The following is a 17709-nucleotide window of genomic DNA, read 5'->3' as shown; positions in this document are numbered from 1 at the left end:
ATAGAATCAATGACTATCCCAGTTGGAGAGGACCCACGAGGATCACTGAGTCCAACTCCTGCCTCCACACAAGGCCACCCAGCAGCACGAGGCAGCAGAGCAGACCTCTGTTAAAGAAACCAAGGGCTAATATGAATTCTATCAGGGTCACCCTGCTCATCATATGAACCCCAGCACACCTGCAGGCCTCTGCCTGCTCAGCACATGACCCGTAGTCTTTCAGCAGTTGCCTTTGTTCTAATTGCAAGAAATGGTCATTCTAAAAACACCGCTGTTCCCTAAACCCCAATACGTACTGGGGATCCTTCCTAAAAACATTCCTTGCCTCACTCCCACAGTGCTACAACTACTGGCTCAAAGAATAACCAGCCGTGTCCTTTCAGATGTGGGACCATTCTGGTTTCATACAGCACCAGGAGCAGCACTTCAGCGACCGCACAGCACAGTGCTGCACGCTGGAACTCCTTGAGACGTTATTATAGGCTGCATTTCCAGAGAAATAACCCCAAGAGCAAAGGCAGCCCTACAGCCCCACCCCCGCGGTGTGCAGAGCAGGGAAAAGGGAACCCAAAGTTCTGGGAAACACAAAGGACGTGTATGGATGTACCACAAAAGTTTGGGAAATCGCTGAGGAACTTCCCCGTGCCGTGAGCTCTGTCTGAGGGCTGGTGTCACCTCTTTGCCCGGCCCGTCTGCCCGTGAGTTTAAGAGAATCAGACTGAGGAACCACACAGGAGGGCTGGAGGGGAAGCCGTGCTGCTCTCCTCCGACAGCTCAGAACCACCACTTCGGAGCCCCTCGTCAGACACGGGCACGGCGGATCCCCTCGGGCCGAGGAGCCCCGGCTCGCACCGCCCGGCCCTCCCCGCACTGCAGGCCCGCGCTCGGCTCGGTCCGCCCCGCTCCCCGCAGACACACAGAGAGGAGCGACGGCTGCGGGATCCCGCCTGCCGCGAGGTGAACCCCTAAGGAAAGCCCCGGCCCCCCGCCAGCCCTCAGGGCAGCGCGGCCCCCAGCCCTGCCCTCACCTGCCCGCCGCTCGCTCTCTGCCATCTTCCCGGAGGCCGCCGCCGCTCTCACCCCTCACCTCTCACCTCTGACCCCGAACGCCGAGGCCGCCGGCGGCCATCTTTGAGCCGGGCACGCGCCGCTCTGCCGTCTAGCCTGTCTGGCTGACCGGCCTCCCTCCCGACCGCCAAGTTGTACCGTTGTCCTACACAAGGGCGTGAAGGCGGCCGTGCTCTCGCCAAGCACCGAGAGAGCAGCCGGTAACGGGAGAGCCGCCTCGCCGCTCCGCCTGCGCTCGCTCTGCCGACGGCGGAGTTTTGCCCTTTCCAAAAATGGCGGAACCGGCTTCGCCCCGCACCAAGATGGCGGCGGGGCGGCCCCGCCCCCTGTCGGCCGAGCGGGGCGGCGGCGCCCGGTGTCGCCGGTGTCCTTGCGGCGGGCGGCGGCGGCCGGGAGCGGAGCCATGCTGGGCTGCGTGGCGAGGGCGGCGGTGAGTGCGGGCCGAGAGGGGCGGGTGGAGCGCGGGGTGCGTGAGATGGCGGCCGGGCCTCGTCCCCAGCCTGGGGGGAGCGGGGGACGCGGGCGGTGTCCCTGTGTCACACGGAGGGGTGCGGGGGGTGGCAGCCCGCAGGCCCGCCTGGGCCTCGGCATCGCTGCTGGCACGATGTGTCCGTGGAGGTTGGGGAGCGGCTCTCAGATCCCCAGCCCAACCCCAGCCCACCGCCCGTCCCTCGGTGCCACATCTCCGCGGGTCTGGAACACCTCCGTGCACGGTGACACCGGGCAGCTGTGTCAGCGCAGCACTGCTCCTCGTGAGGAGAAACGTTCCCCAGTACCCAACCCGAGCCCCCAGCGCTACACGGGGCCGTCACCTCTCATCCTGTTGCCGTTCCCTGCGAGCAGAGGCCGACCCACCTCCCCACAACCTCCCTTCAGGGTGCAGGGAGCGATGATGTCTCCCCACAACCTCTTCTCCGCTCTGAACCATCCCAGCGCCCTCAGCTGCTCCCGCAGCGCTGTGCTCAGACCCGCACAGCTCCATGCCCATCTCTGGACATGCTCTGGAACCTCAGTGACTTTCTAGGGGCCCAGAACTGAACACAGCACTGAGGTGCAGCCCCACCAGTGGCAGTATGGGGCCGCAGTCACCTCCCTGTTCCTGCTGGCTGCATTATTGCTGATACAAACCAGGATGCCGTTGGCCTTCTTGGCTACCTGAGCACACTGCTGGCTCACGTCCAGCTCCAGATTCTTTTCCTCTGCACACCATTGCGGCCACTCTGCCCCAAGCCTATAGCACTGCGCAGGGCTGTTGTGGCCAAAGTGCAGCACCCAGCCCTTGGTTTTGTCAGAACTCACTGACACCACTGATGGATGTCAGGGCAGGAGGCAGTGCAGGACAGCGTCAGCTTTGTGGATTCACTCCATGAGGTGTTTTCTCAACCTCAGGGCTGGAGGGGGCTCCAGTTTCTAATTTAAAAAGACAAACACACGCCTGTCATCTGACACTACACGTTGTGGCTGTGCTGGGAATCAGACACCGCTCTGAAATCCCTCTCGCCCCCAAGCCTGCAGGTGGACTTCCCATCAGCTTCACACACTCTGGAAAAGGTCACTTGCTGTACTGGAACATGGCCTGGGAGCATTGCCAGCTTGCAAGCTGGATCCATCCACACACACTGCGCTCTGCTGGTGTTTGTTTCCCTGGTGCTTGTGGGGAAAAGGCAGGCTACTCACTATCTCTGCTGCCAGCTGCCTCTTCTGTTCAGCTGTGATCACTGCTCCTCCTCCCATCAAACGTTTGAGTTTGACCTCGATCCAAACAAGCAGAGGGCAGACATAAAAGAGAAAACATAAATCTACTCTGTGTTTTAACTTGTGTTTTCGACTAATTTAGTGTGGGGTTTTCCCTGTTTGCTTGGAACCATCAGGTGTGATCTTAGCTGTGTTTAAAGCCTTCTTCTGTCTGCCCCTCAGTTGCTTAGAGGAGCTTAATAGTCCTTGGGACTGCACCGTTCTGTTGTTGCTCTGCTTTGGAGATACCTTTTTATTTATAAGGGTTGACAACCCTTTACTTCCCAAAGTCTTGCCATAATGATCATACATGCATGGAAGAAGGGCAGGAAGATATTACCTTTAGCCCCAAATGCCTTCACTTCTGCCATGGCTGGAGGCCCAGAGCTATTGATCGAAGAGCAGTCAGCAGGCATGGACCAGACAGTGCAGGGCTGACAATCAGTGACCGAGGGAGGGCTGCCTGGAAAGGTGCCTTCATGGCATTTGATGGTGTGATTACCCCCAGCTCTCCCTGACCTGTGCCTGGCCTTGAGCCCTCTGATCGGAGCAGTCATGTGGCAGTTTGCTAATCAGGTGACGCCCTGCACGGGCAGCCCGTTGTCAGGGGGAAGAGGAAACCAAGACAGGCCGAGGGAGAGCTTTACGATCATTTCTGTCCTCCCAGCCATGGATAGCAAGCAGAAGCAAGCAGAGAAGGTACGGTATCCTCATGCTGCCATGATCCCTTCATTTCTTCCCAGCCCCTCTCTTTTAATGCTTTAGTAATTCTCCCTTCTTTTATTTTTAACCCTCCTTCCCTAAACCTTGATCACATGGTTCTTATCATGTCCTGCAAAGAGCATAGAGCATTTTCTCTGAGGGCTCAGCACCATGCAGAAAGCTTTGTCACTTTGCAGATTTTTCTTCTTCTCTGTGCTTAACTCCTGGGAGCTGGGAGGTATGGGGGCATTTATTTTCTTATTGCCTTGGAAAACAAAAGACTCCTGTAGAAAAGCACCTGGTGTGATGCTGTCTAAGGCTTTCACTCACTTGTCTGATCCCCAAAGCCTGTTGCCATCACCCCCAATTTCCTGACCAGCTCCCAGTGACTCCTCTCCAAAGGTTCCTATAATTTGAACAGCTCTGTACTGGTACAGCTGAATAGAGGCTCTCCTAATATTGCTGGGGCTTCCACCAACTGGGAGGTTCACCAGCACGAAGAAGCACTGCCCAAAGGCCAACACAGCCAGTCCTTCCGTGACCATCACTTGTGGTAGACCATCCCTGGCCAAAGCAGAGGGGTTTTAATCCTGCGTCAGACTTAGCTCACCTTAACTAAATCTGCCCCCCCGTTCCACCTCCCAAAAGCCTAAAGCATAATTTCTTTTGTTACAGAGGTCTGCTTAATTTTTTGACCTTATTCTATTGTATATCCTGAGAAGCAATTAAATGGCTTCTGACTACCTAAGATTAAGTTTCTTTCATGACTTACTTCCCACAGGATGGAAGTTTGACTTGAGAAACATGGAGATACTCAGCTAGAAGGCACCCAGACAGCAGGGATGTGTTATTATCCTTGCAATGTTTCCTATATTGAGATAAGAATCAGGAGCCTGATTGATCAGATTTCTCTTGCAGCTTTTCTGAACGTCTTACAACCAGATAGAGATTAGAGATTGCTAGAGCATGCAGTCATAGATGTGCACCTTGCATTGCTTCATGTGCTCTGTTCCCCTGTTGAGATACCTTCAGAATCTGGGATGGGGACTCCCAGATCCAAGTTGTTTGTGACTCCATGCACATCAGGGGGAAGTTCTGTCTCGACATGTGCTTTGTGCTTTACAGGCCAGGCCCTATGGCCTGCTGAAGCCAACAGCTTTAGGCAAGATCCCAGGCAGATTTCTACTTCATCAAGAAGCATTGCCCCATCTCCCTGTGCCACCACTTCAGCAGACACTGGACCGCTACCTGCTGACCCTGCAGCCCATCATCAGTGAGGAGGAGCTGAACCACACACAGGAGCTGGTGGCTGAGTTCCGCAAGCCAGGAGGTGTTGGGGAGAGACTGCAGAAAGGCCTGGAGAGGAGAGCGAAGAAAACAGAGAACTGGGTAGGTTGGGACTCTGGCCCCAGGCCTTGTGTGTTGGGAGAGGGCTGATACATGCCTCTCCAGTGTCTGCTGGGATCTGTGTTATTATGTCACAGTCTTCATGACCAGCCTGCTGCTGACCTCCCTAAGATGTGCATGACCCTCACCAAGACTTGGGTGAGCAAAGATTTACAGCAGAACAGGGAGTCACTGCCCCTGGCTGTGGCTGCTGAAGCCCTTAGCTTGTTGGCATCACACAGCTGGCACTAAGGAGTTGAAGGAAACTTTCTTTTTGAGCCCGACATCAAGAGCCCCTAGTGCTTCACTCCAGTGCCCCTCTACCATAAACAAAACATAAAACCCAAACAATCTGTTTGCAAAGTGTGGGGCAGAACTGTGGTCAAGGTGTTGAGAGCATTCAGCTTGGCTTGGGTCAAAAAGCAGCAGATGCTGTGCCTGCATGTTGCCTTTCTCCATGCCAGCTCTCGGACTGGTGGTTGAAGACAGCTTACCTGGAGTATCGCCTGCCAGTTGTGGTTCACTCCAGCCCTGGTGTGGTTTTACCTAAGCAGGATTTTCAGGATCGACAAGGGCAGCTCAGGTAAAGTCTTCTTCTGCCTTCCCTTGGGCTTCAGATGGGATGAGCTACCTCTTTTGGACCGAGGGGTGGGTATTGAGGCTGGCTGGGAATAGTTGGCATGCTATAGCCTGTCCATTCTGTGCAAGAGGGCTATACAGATAAGGAAAGGATGGTAGGCTGTAAGGAAAATCCTGGCTATAAGGTGAAGAGTCTGGTGGTTCAGGCACTGAACTGGGACTCAAAACTTAAGTTTGTCTTTGCTTGACAGCCAGTTCCCCGACTGGAGGCATTGCGAGGATATATCTGACATACTGAAAGCTAGAAGGCAGTAAGACTGTGCAATTAAAGGAGGCATAAAGACTAGCCTAGGTGTGTAAGTTTGCTAGTTCCGAGGCATAAGGGAACCTGCTGCAGGGACTGTCTCCTGTTTTGTCATTTCATTTATGGTTTGGAAAACCAGCAGTCACCAGTCTCTCTCCATGACCAGCTCCTTTTTGCAGTTCTGCCCTGCCCTTTGTCTTCTGCCAGTGAGCACCTGTGTCCCACAGCTAAAACCAGCCCACCGCTGCCCACATGCAGCAGATTCTCTGGCTCATTCCTGAACCAGTGTCTGGTTCACATCTTCTCTTCCCTGTGGACTCCCTTTAATTTTTAACCACCACTGTAGACGTGTGTTTCAAACTCCATCTGCAAAACTTTAGCATTGACCTTTACACAGGACTACCTTTTCCCCAGTTACTGCTGCTCCCTGCAGATGAGAAGTACCAACCAGGGGAGCACTGCTGCTGTCAGGTGTATCTGCTCCTTGGATACACCTGACCAGGAGTACAGAGGGTGAGCCTTACAAGGACAATACAAAATTACACAAACATCTCTGAAAGTTTTGCTTGTATTCACGTTTAAGTTATGTGGATAGCAGATAAGATTTGGAGTACTACCACTGTTCCAACCCAGTGAATTGAGCAGCTACACGATAATCTGGACTACCCATGTAAAATACAGTTAAAAGTGTCTATTTTGTGACTGCATAAAGAACTTCGACAGCATAGCTTGAAACTAAAGCTTCAGAAATCAGAAAGCAAGTTTAGAAAGTGTTCTTTAGTCTTCAGTCTGTCAACACAGACTGGAAACAAGTCAGCTAACAAGGCTTTTCCCCTGAAGCCCTAGCTCTGCTCCCAGGTTGTTTCCTCTCAGAAACAACTCTCTCACTTCTGTTTCTTGGCTGTTTTACTTCCTCAGATTTTTCAGTAAGGCTGGGAAATTTTCACTGAAAACTACATTGGAAGACACATGCTGTGTTTGTTTAACAGCCCTTAGGTTCTTGGAGTCACTTTGATCTTTACTGGGGATGGGGAGGTTGAGCAAATCTGGATGACACTGCATGCAGATGCCAAATGCTGCTACTACTTTAAAGCCTTTGAAGTTCAGCTGACTGCAACTTCTTGTCACAGTAACCTCCTGCCTCTGTCCTCCCACATGTGGTTGAGAGCTCCCAGGTCAGAAAAGGCCAATTTGTCACTCCCAAGCAAGGCAGTTTGATGTGGCTGGTCACAGCCTCCCTGCCTGCTAGCAACTGTTTCTGTTGATCCTCGTGAACACAACACCTCAGTTTCAGTATGCAGCATGCCTGCATTTGTTTCAGATCCTTCATTGCCAAGGGAGTGCTCTTAGGGCTGTATTAGCAGCAGAACATGAAGTGGGTAGGAATTAGATCAGCATTAATGAGTCCTCAATACAGAGATATACAGCTGCAGCTTAGCTTGAAACTCAGAGCTGGCCTCTGGCCAGGGAAGGGCAGAAGTCCCCTTCATGTGGTTTTAATGCTAAGATTTGGATGGGACAAAAATCATAACACAGCAGTAGAAAACACTGCTTTTAGAGGGTTATTTATATATTCAGACTACACCCTATCTTGAGAGTTGTCCAGAATTCTCTTGTTATGTAATAATAATAATTTTTTTTTAAGTGCTAAATGGCTGGACTATCCAGCAATCTGAAATCACAACCCCAAAGTGGCTGTATCAGCTAACCAGAGATGGACACAACAGGGGCTTGGCAGAATGGATGAACGTCTACAGAGCAGAGAGAAGGCTCTGCTACTCCTCTTCCTTAGCGAGCCCCTCTGCCCCAGGTGCTCTGTATTGGAATCTCAATTTGTTACATTTGATATTTTTCCAGGTTTGCTGCAAAGCTGATCGAGGGCATCCTGGATTTCAAGACCATGATTGACAAGTGAGTTAGCAACTTTTCTGACTTCTCAGGTGTTCCTTACTGTCACAGAGGCTGAGCCTAGTCAATAAATCTCCCTTCCAAATAAAAAGCTTACAGATAACAGCACATATTTGAAGAGACACTGTAATCAGCATTGCTGCTAACTGCCAGGGTTACCACTGCTAAAGAACAAATTTACTTTCTTCGTGTTCTTTGTTTACCTTAATGCTCTAGTTGGCGTGCATACATGTTTAGAGGGATTGAGCCAGACAGTCTTGTGGAGTTACATATTCTGTTTGCCCACAGAACAAGTTACAGCTCAGGCTGCAGGAATTTGTCTCTCTCCTTTTGGGTTTCTGGTGTTGCTCATCTTCCAGCTAGCCTTAGAGAAACTTGTTCCTCCCCACTCCCTCTCTTCTAAGCACCAACTGAATACACCTTATTTATGCTCCCAAAATAGCATCTGCCAACACATAACCAACATCATACCTTTATATCCAAACTCAGATAAGGCTCAGGTCCAACCATGGAAAGGGTAGTGGGAATATACTGCTAAAGTGGTCGACTGAGGCTCAGTCTTAGCTGATGAATCATAGCTAGCCCACTAGATTAAAGCTGAAAACTTCCTTCTGCTGTTTTACTGGAAACAATACACCTCCCAGTATTATCAGGCTCCTAATTCAGCTTAGCAGATAGCTAACACAGCAGGAATGGGAAAAGATGAGCCCTTTTTTTTATACCATCAGCACACACATTTAGGTTTTGCTGGAGGTGATAGTAGCTGCACAGTGACTGTCCTGTGTCTGTCTTGTGTGTGAGGAATGCAGGCCCTCTCACTGCTATATCTTCTTTTCCATACCTTGATATATCTTTAGTGAGACCCTCCCAGTGGAGTATATGGGTGGGAAGCCCCTCTGCATGAACCAGTACTACCAGATCCTTTCATCCTGCCGCATTCCTGGGCCCAAGCGGGACTCCATTGTCAATTATGCAAAGGGCAAGAAGCAATCCAGACACATCACAGTGGTTCACAACTTCCAGGTAACAGCAGCTCCTGGACTTTCAAGGAGGTTTGTTTAGATGCATGCGTCCCTTTCAGTAAGCTGTGCTGCTGGAGAAAATGGAACAGAAACTCTGCCCACAAGGTTTGCCTCAGCAGAGATTCACTCCTGCTTCCTTTATTCCCTTTGGCTTTAGCTGAACAGCTGGGATAGACCTGTGTAAGCAAGGGATGAGGCAGAAACCTCTTTTTCCTGTCCCTGCAACTCCTGTCTCTCAAAACCCGGACTTAGGAGACTGGGGCTCAAGTTGGAAATCACAAGTGGAAATCAGTAACAAATTCTACCACTGTAGGTAAATCTAGGAAATAGAAAATCCTTGTGTTTTGGCCCTCATTACCATTTGGCTTTCAACCTTCTTAAAACCTGGACTGTATTTATGTCCTGCAAGAAAAGTAGGACTCGGTTGGTCTATCAATTCTGAATGCCCTTCAAAGGTCTGCTTTCAAACTGAATTCTTTGATCAGGTCTCACCTCTTCAGAGTGGTTGCTCATTCTTTTGGCAGCTGGATAATTAAGATCTTTTTTCATTTCCTATGTCCTTGTCTGTTCTCATCTTCAGTTCTTTGAGCTGGATGTGTACAATAGTGACGGCAGTCCTCTTACCACCGACCAGCTCTTTATTCAGCTGGAGAAGATCTGGAACACCTCCCTCCAAACAAACAAAGAACCTATTGGAATCCTCACCACCAACCACCGAAACAGCTGGGCAAAAGCTTACAACAACCTTCTGAAAGGTGTGTACAAAATCCAAGTGCTCACAAAACCTACAAATGTTTGAATACCAACCTCACTGCTGTGCTCTGCTCAATTCTTTCCTTTGGAAAGCTTTTGGAAGCACGAACATGAACTTCTCACCCCAAAGCAGCAACTGGATTTCATTGCAAACTGTTGCTTTATCTGCTGTAGAAGGTACATGAGTGAAAGCTGAAATTTGGTGAATTAGACTTGAAATCCTGGAGTTTGTTGGGTTGTAAGAACTGCAAATCATAGAATGGCTTAAGTTGGAAGGAACCTTCCAGATAATCCAGTTCCAACCCCTGCTGTGGGCTGGTTGCCACCCATTACATCAGGACCCATCCAGCCTGAGAAAAGGAAGAAACAGTATACATTCATCTTTAACCCAGCTGCTATCATTTTACACCCCTAAATAATAAATATTACATTGATGTACCATAGGGATCCAACACTGGGTCCTTCAGACCTTCTCTTTCAAATTCCAGTCTCTCTCCACTCAAAAGCTTTTCAACTCCCCTTTCTTATTTTTTGTTCCTTTTCTCTCCCAGATAAGACCAACAAGGAATCTGTACGTACAATTGAGAAGAGCATTTGCACTGTCTGCCTTGATGCACCAATGCCACGGGTGTCTGAGGACATCTACAAGAGTCGTGTGGCCGCTCAGATGCTGCACGGTGGAGGCAGTCGCTGGAACAGTGGGAACCGATGGTTTGACAAAACCCTTCAAGTAAGTGCTAATCTCAAAAGATTCTGAATATATGAGTCTGAGCTTCTTCCTGAGACTAGAAGGGGCCAAGCAATCCAAGACACCTTTTGCAGGAAAGCTTCTCTAGCACTGAGTGGAGAAACAGAGGAGATAAGCTATGGAAGCTGACAGTGTAAGATCCTTCAGTTTCCCTTGCTGTCAACTCAAGCACTCATTCTTGCTTCAGGGACTTTGCATTTCTTTTACTGCCTCTGCCCACGCTTACTCAGTGTAGCTGTTCTTTGTGTTCCTTGTAAATCAATTTTCTGCCTGCGGTGAACAATGCTTTGTCTGCTTGGAGCCAGCCCAAACATAGGGAGGTCTGTTTCTTTTATTTTCCCTAGGCTTGTCACTTTTCCAGTTTCTACTAGACGCTGCCCAGTTTTTTGTTGTTGTTCTCCCCACTCCCCCCCCCAGCATCAGCTGCCATCCCACAGCATCCTTCTGATCAGTTCTCCATTCAATCAAGAACGTTCATGAGCAGCTGCTATTTGAGCTTTTAGTTTGCCTATCCTGGCTCACAGATCGGAGCTGTGGTTTTTTAAAAGATTGTCATCTCTGCTGAGGTCTTCATGTTTTCAGTTATTTTGTTGCTATTTGGAACTCTTCCTTGATGGGATAAAGCTGAGATGTTTCAGGTAATGGAAAAGTAAGGCTAAGTCAGCACATGGTGATATTATTCCTGTATTACATGTGTAACTGAAAAAATCAAACCCACTGAACCATTCTGTATTGCCTGGGCACTAAGCACACCAATATAGCTATTAGGCACACTTTTATCTAGTTAATTTTTCAGAACTCTTAACAGTAGTATTAGATCTTTCTAGGCCTGCTAAAAGACTTCTGTGTGTTACCTCTGAAGCATGCAGGAATAGGATCACTGTCCAGTCTGTTACAGAGCAGTGAGGTACTAATGTCTCTCTCTAGATAGCTCATGCTTCATATACTAGTCATTTTTCTTCTGTACTTTCCTTCCTGATCTCTCACAGTTCATCATTGCTGAAGATGGCTCCTGTGGTCTGGTATATGAGCACGCTCCCTCAGAAGGTCCACCCATCGTTGCTCTTCTGGATCACATTGTAGAATACACGTGAGTCTTGCCTGCTCTACTTTTCCTCAGCTTTTGAAATAAGGAAAAGCTGTTATGGCACCTGTTTCCCCAAGACCACACCTCTTCACTGCTCCACCAAGAATTTATTCTTGAGGAAGGGTATCGTATGCTAATTAATGATGGCTTTTCTTACATTTATAATGAGAATTGAGCAGGCAAGCTCACACTGCTTCCATTTTTAGGGAACATTACTCTTCAGAGTTAATGGGACTTTTGCCTGGTAGGGGTGTTCCTTTTGGGCAGGAAGCAATAAAGAGATTTCACTCATACTCTTCAAAAATCATTGTAATGGCACTGTGAAGAGGTTTTTCAGCATGTGGCAAATCTCCTGTGCACTTCTGCCCCCCTTTCACTATGTTTAGCTGAGTCTTGTGTCAAAGGGCTGATTAAACACATCATTTCTCTAAGCAGGAAGAAACCCGAGCTGGTAAGATCACCGATGATTCCTTTGCCAATGCCCAAGAAGCTGCGGTTTAACATAACTCCAGAGATCAAGAATGACATAGAGAAGGCAAAACAGAACCTTAACATGTAAGTACAAAGCACTGGAGACGTTCTGGTGGGTGACTGAAGGTTTAACTCCCCATTTCAAACACATCAGCCTTCCCCCACTGCTGCTAGGGAGTTTTTCCAGTGACTCATTGGGTCAACATTGAGCCTACCTGAAAAGCACACTAAAGCCACCTGCTAAGAGGAAACTCAAAGGTGTGGAAAAGGGGCAATTGTTTATTCATTCCACTTTTGCTAAGAAAGACCAAAGCTTCAGCAGATTCAGCTAGGGACACTGGAGTATACACACAAACATAAGCCCATCTAACTCAGTGTGGATTTTCAGCAATGACAAAAAAAGCTCACCTTCATGTTGATGTCTAAGCAAGCCTGAGTGTGATGGAGCTGTCAGTCCTATGTAAATCTGAGTAGCCTGTTCCTTCTCAGCCTCAGGAAAGCCAAGTTCATACATTTATGTTTCAAAAACAAGGAGCAGGTGAAGGAACACTTCCTCTCTCTTTCCTTGCAGCATGGTCGAAGACCTGGATATCAAAGTGATGGTCTTTCATCAATTTGGGAAAGCCTTCCCCAAGTCAGAGAAGATAAGTCCCGATGCTTTTATCCAGCTGGCCTTGCAGCTAGCATATTACAGGTAAAACCACCAACAGGTAGCTTTGCATCCTCCCCACCTTCAGACTCAAATACATGAGCTTGACTCTTCCCCATCTCCCAGGATGTATGGCCATGCCTGTCCCACGTATGAGAGTGCCTCACTAAGGATGTTCCGTTTGGGCCGCACAGACACCATCCGCTCTGCTTCTATCGAGTCTCTTAAGTTTGTACAATCCATGGACAGCCCTGACAAATCGGTGAGGATTTCGGAGAAGTAGCATGAGAGGACTCCATACTAGAAAATAAGGGAAAGATGCTTATTTGGCTATGTCTGCTTTCTTCAGCTTTGCAGAACTGCACTTGATATCAAGTTGAGCTAAAACGTATCTTGGAGTACACAGTTACTCACCTTGGATTTAATTTAGCTTTCTTTTCAAGTGTATCGAAAGCTAGGGAAATAACATGTGGATGTTTCTAATTCTCCCAAAAGGAATCATCTCCCTCCTGCTAGTTTGTTTAGCCACTTTAGGTTTTACTACTGATGGATGGAGAACTCCACTCAGAATAACACAGCACAGCCAAACAACATCATATTAAAATTAACACTAGTATAGACACACAAGGCAGAAATACCTGTATCCTACAGGAACAGGTGAAACAAGGTTAGCTATTCTGTAAAAAAAAAAAAAAACCAACAAACTTAAGATGCGTGTGTTCCTTTCAGGACCAGGTGAAAACAGACTTGCTGAGGAGAGCTACCCAGGCCCACAGGGAATACACAGATATGGTAAGTGACCTCTGTGCAACTGTCATTGAGGTTTTACACAATAAAGGAGGGTTCTGATTAAAAAAACCAAAAAACAAAAAACCAAGACCTAAAGAGCTATATCATGTGGCACAGTAATGTGGCCATTAATGCTGCTGCATAGAGCTGACTCTCTAGGTTACTGCCTGAATGTTTTCTCCTCTTTAACTAGTTGTATAAGAGCCCCTTGTGATAGGAAAAATCAAATAGCAAAATAGCTTGTTTTCACTGACATTGTTTCTGATTAATGCCACAGCTGCAGGAAAACACCTTAAACCAGAGAAAGCACATAGGCAGGAACTGTAAGGCTGGTTCCACCAGTGTGGTTATTTCCACAGTCTTTACAAATATGACTGACTCACTAAGGGCAATATCCAGTATCCTAACTCTGTAGATGTATACTTAGAAAGGTTTTGTTTTTTGGTGGTGTTTTTTTTTTTGTGTGTGTGGATTTTTTCACCCAATGGTGATAGTGTTACTCACTTTGCTGCAAGACAGGTTTTCACCTACTTTTCCATCCTTACAGGCAATAAGGGGAAATGCAATAGACCGCCACCTCTTGGGCCTGAAGCTTCAAGCTATTGAGGATTTAGTGAGCATGCCTGAACTGTTCATGGACACAGCATATGCTGTTGCAATGCACTTCAATCTCTCAACCAGTCAGGTAAGACTCATGTAAGCGATCTACATTTATTACCACTGCGTTTCTTCCCCACGTTTCTCCCTCATCTCTTCACAATATTTTAAATCTGCTACCAGTCCCAATAAAGCTGCAGATCTAATCTGCAGCTGCCAGTCCTTCTCCACTCCATAAAACACAAGCATAACCAAGGTTGAGATGACCAAAAGTGTTCAGTGCCTACCTGCACATGGTACCAATTGGAGTTAGATGCCATCTGCTGTGCTCTGGGTCTTACTGAACAAGTTCTGCTTGTTACTAATTAGAAGCTTGTATCAGTTTTCTCCTTTATAGAGACACAAGAAATCACATTGCTACTACACAGCAGAATCCAAGATGCGTGTGCTTGTCGGGGGAGTTGAGCGAAAGATTCTCTTTAGAGCATTTTCAGGAGTTTCTTCTACTGTTGACAGTTAGCATTTGATAGCTGCACTTTTGCCTGGCTAGGTAGAAGTTTAATTACATTTTCTCCACAGGTCCCAGCCAAGACAGACTGTGTGATGTGTTTTGGTCCCGTGGTTCCAGATGGCTATGGAATCTGTTACAACCCTATGGATGAACATATCAACTTTGCCATTTCAGCATTCAACAGCTGTGCTGACACAAATGCAGCTCGCATGGCACATTATCTTGAAGAAGCACTGCTAGACATGAGGAGCTTGCTCCAATCTACTCCCAAATCCAAACTGTAAGAGGCAAATACGATGTAAAATCCCCCACAAGAGAGGTTGTCTTTCATGCACTGAAGTTCCCAGTTCCTCAGAAAACGAGAGGGGACGGCCTGTCCTGACTGGAATCTAGGAGGGCATCATTTGTTTTCAGCAAGACAGAATCTAATATCTACAGATATTAGACTCTGGGGCAAGAGGAAGCGTTGTCAAAGCCAAAGCAGAACTGAGTGGTCCTCTCCCATCACTGCTAAGTGCACCTTCCTGTCCTCAAAGAGGACTAAAATCTTTTTATGGAACTTACTGTAACAATACAGAGAAAGCACAGTCCTCACCAGTATCTACATCCAGTTGGTGAAGAGGGTAGTTCTCCAGGAAAAGCAGGGAATGTTTATTATATGATGGGACTAATGCAAGACTAAGGCTTTTTCTGGTTTAGGCGTCTGAAGAGAGCAGCATCTTCGCAACTCATCTGAAGAGTTCTTTTACTCCAGCAAAACATCATCATTGAACAAAGGGGAGAAAGAAATCAGAGCAGATCCAGTCTTGTTAAGAGTGCACTGTACTACCCGTCCCAGGCACCTTATCATTACATACTTTGCAGCCCTGGAAATGTTCCCTTCTTCTATCTTTAAGATGCTGAGATCTTTCCATTGCACTGACCCAACGACAGTATACTACTCACTACAAGCTAAGACAGCTTTGTTTGCTTTGTTCTGGGCTTTTTGTTTAAGCTTGCTGTTTGTGGGCCCAGCCCTTCATCTTCAGACTGTGTAAAGCTCCTCCTTCAAAGCTTCCCCAAAACTTGTCTTACAGACGTTTATGAACTTCAGCTTTAGGTACCTTACTCTTCATTGAGATGAGAAAGAATTACCTGTGCATTTAGCAGAATAGTTGCTCCACTGTACCCTTACTGTGCAGCTGAGGAAAAGAAACAGATGCTGACCTTCTGTTTACTAGTCAAAGGGCCACATGCCTATTCTCCTTCAGGGCACACATGTTAAATCTAACAAGGTTGCATAACTTGCTTTCAGAAACCACGTGTTTATGCAGAATGTGTTTGGCCTAAGATGTGGATAAACAGGAATATTTCTGACCTGGAATTCCAGAACGCACTTCTGGTTTTGGTCCACAGAATTCAAATCTGTTAGCACCAAAGGAAAAAAAGCTGCAGAATATCCCTTCTTTCACATTATTCTGCTTAAAAAAAAAACAAAAAAAAACCACAGAAATGCTTGAAAAGCAGGAAGAAAGCTAAGAATACGCAGGCACCCTGAGCTGTTTGTCTGCTGTAACAGCCATTGTTCCTGCAGTAACAATACTGCATTTTTCCTGATACTCTTGAATTTTCTTCTTACTGCAGTGTTATTCAGATCTGTGCCATCTCTGTTATGTGAAAGAATGATCCTGTAATAGTGTTTTCACATTCAGCTGCGACAGTAAAAGATAACACAAAAAACATCAACATACGATTTTTCCACAGGAACATTTTCTAAGCACTACTTCCAATGAATCTGCCAGAATCTAAACTCCCTTCATTTTTATCTAGTAAAACTGAATAGTAATGAAGAATTCTACTGCTTCTACTGCTATTTCAGCAACAGGAATTTAATACTTAAACTGCACACCCTTCAAGATAAGACGGTTGGGACATCACAGTAAACAACATGCATTGTAAATCTGATAGCTTGTACTGTTAGAGAAAAATATTTGATCCTAATTGCTACTTTTATGATCACAGATATGATCAAAGTGCCTTGGTAAACAGACGTGAAGAATTTTGCACTAAATCAGTTTAGAGAAAAATACTTTTCTCATCTGCTTTGATAAAGACACGAGCCAAAACTGTTGCAGTTATTTTCTAAAAGAATATTGTTTTAAAGCTTCATACACCTAAATAAACCTTACAATGGAAAATTTAACTGAAACTCACCTGCACAGCCAGTGATTGTATGAACTGTCACTTTCACATCATTTACATGGATTTAGTTGATCTTTTAGAAGAATCCTGAATGGAGTGCGATAGTCTAAAGAAACAGTGGGAGCACTACAAACCTGTGAACACACATTCCTGCTCTCTTACTCCTCTGCTGTGAGGTAGACTGAAAATTGCAAGAGGATAAGCAGTATTATCAGAGAGTGAATGACTGTAAATACTACATAAAAGACCACACCTTGCTGAAATAACAGCTACTTTTATACTTTTTACTTTGAAAAATATATGTATTTTTTTGCCAAAATAATCTTCCCCTCGTGCTGGATCAACATCTGTGCTTGGGGGGTGAGTTACTTTCCCATCTGCAATGCCTTGAACCACTGATACTACAGCACTGTCATTTCAGTACTTGTAAGCTGCCCCTTTCTCCTTCTGTGTTATGAAAGGAAAGGGCCTCAAATGAAAGTGCCTATTAAAGATTGAGCAGAAGTAATGCCCTGCTGTGAATCTATCTCAGAAGATGGGACTGATATTTCCTGGATCTAAATCTAGATATCCCACTAGCTTCAGCAGAGTGCAGCTGCGAGAAGCAGAGCATCACACTGAAAGACAAGATTCTTAAACCACTTTATGCATCCTTAATGATATAAGGAGCTGAAATTCAGATGAAAACACGTTTTCTGCTGTGCTTGAACGGACACTGAAATCATTACAAGGTTTCTCCTTTAAAAAAGAAAAACAACGTATTTTATTGTGCAGGTTCTAAAATGTGATAGTATTCCAATTCATACCTTCAGCTTTTTCAGTGTAAACTTACTGAATACTGTTCTCCTCTCTGTTTTTGATTGTCTGATTGCTTTAGTGAGAGATGTCGATAGTCTTAAAGATGCATTCAGTACGAGAAACATAACTTCTGGGAAAACTACTGATTTGGAGCAAATAAAGAAAGGCATAGACTGAGAACATTCAACAAACTCCTGGGGTTTAAGTGCAATTTATGACACAGCCTGGTAGTGTTTGCATGCTTTGCTGGTTAGCTGTATTAAGTTCTGTTTTGATAATGTAATTCATGTTGTGCAGTTTTGAAATGTTCTTCGAATAAACTGAAACACAATAAACAAGTAAATGCTACAAAAATACTTAAATCTCTTTCAATACTGCAGAAGTTACAGTACTGCCCTTACAGGAGAATGTTCACAAGTGGG

General features: G+C 46.6%; 2 protein-coding genes across 3 annotated transcripts in view; one reads left to right on the top strand and one right to left on the bottom strand.

The window, feature by feature from the left end:
• The window catches only part of PTPA (protein phosphatase 2 phosphatase activator), a 29923-nt gene extending 28590 nt beyond the window's left edge, over positions 1–1333 (bottom strand). Inside the window, exon 1 of the mRNA XM_031601688.2 lies at positions 1029–1333. Coding sequence (XP_031457548.1) covers positions 1029–1053 — 25 coding nt within the window. The 5' untranslated portion in view covers positions 1054–1333. The remainder of the gene's footprint in view (positions 1–1028) is intronic.
• On the top strand, positions 1326–17643 carry CRAT (carnitine O-acetyltransferase). Of its 2 annotated transcripts, XM_031601681.2 has the most exons (15): positions 1326–1498; positions 3399–3501; positions 4630–4893; positions 5355–5473; positions 7631–7684; positions 8539–8704; positions 9284–9458; positions 10008–10186; positions 11194–11294; positions 11727–11846; positions 12334–12456; positions 12538–12673; positions 13141–13203; positions 13748–13885; positions 14377–17643. In XM_031601681.2, the coding sequence occupies exons 1-15, from the start codon at positions 1341–1343 to the stop codon at positions 14590–14592; spliced, it is 2115 nt and encodes a 704-aa protein (XP_031457541.1). In that variant the 5' UTR covers positions 1326–1340; the 3' UTR covers positions 14593–17643. The 2 variants fall into 2 exon arrangements, with proteins under 2 accessions (XP_031457541.1, XP_031457540.1); XM_031601680.2 differs by lacking the exon at positions 3399–3501 and having other exon boundaries at positions 1457–1498.
• Positions 17644–17709: the final 66 nt, after the last annotated feature.

This window comes from Phasianus colchicus, chromosome 19 (assembly GCF_987193195.1).
Source record: "Phasianus colchicus chromosome 19, bPhaCol1.hap1.1, whole genome shotgun sequence".
Classification (NCBI taxonomy): domain Eukaryota; kingdom Metazoa; phylum Chordata; class Aves; order Galliformes; family Phasianidae; genus Phasianus; species Phasianus colchicus.
This window is presented reverse-complemented; position numbering and strand designations above follow the sequence as displayed.

What these genes read in the sequence shown, in the direction of transcription:
- CRAT (XM_031601681.2), top strand. Translation starts at nt 1,341, where the DNA reads ATGGCGGAACCGGCTTCGCCCCGCACCAAGATGGCGGCGGGGCGGCCC. An exon ending in GCAAAACAGAACCTTAACAT is followed by an intron (nt 11,847 to 12,333) that starts GTAAGTACAAAG and finishes CTTTCCTTGCAG; the next exon opens with CATGGTCGAAGACCTGGATA. An exon ending in TGGACAGCCCTGACAAATCG is followed by an intron (nt 12,674 to 13,140) that starts GTGAGGATTTCG and finishes TGTTCCTTTCAG; the next exon opens with GACCAGGTGAAAACAGACTT.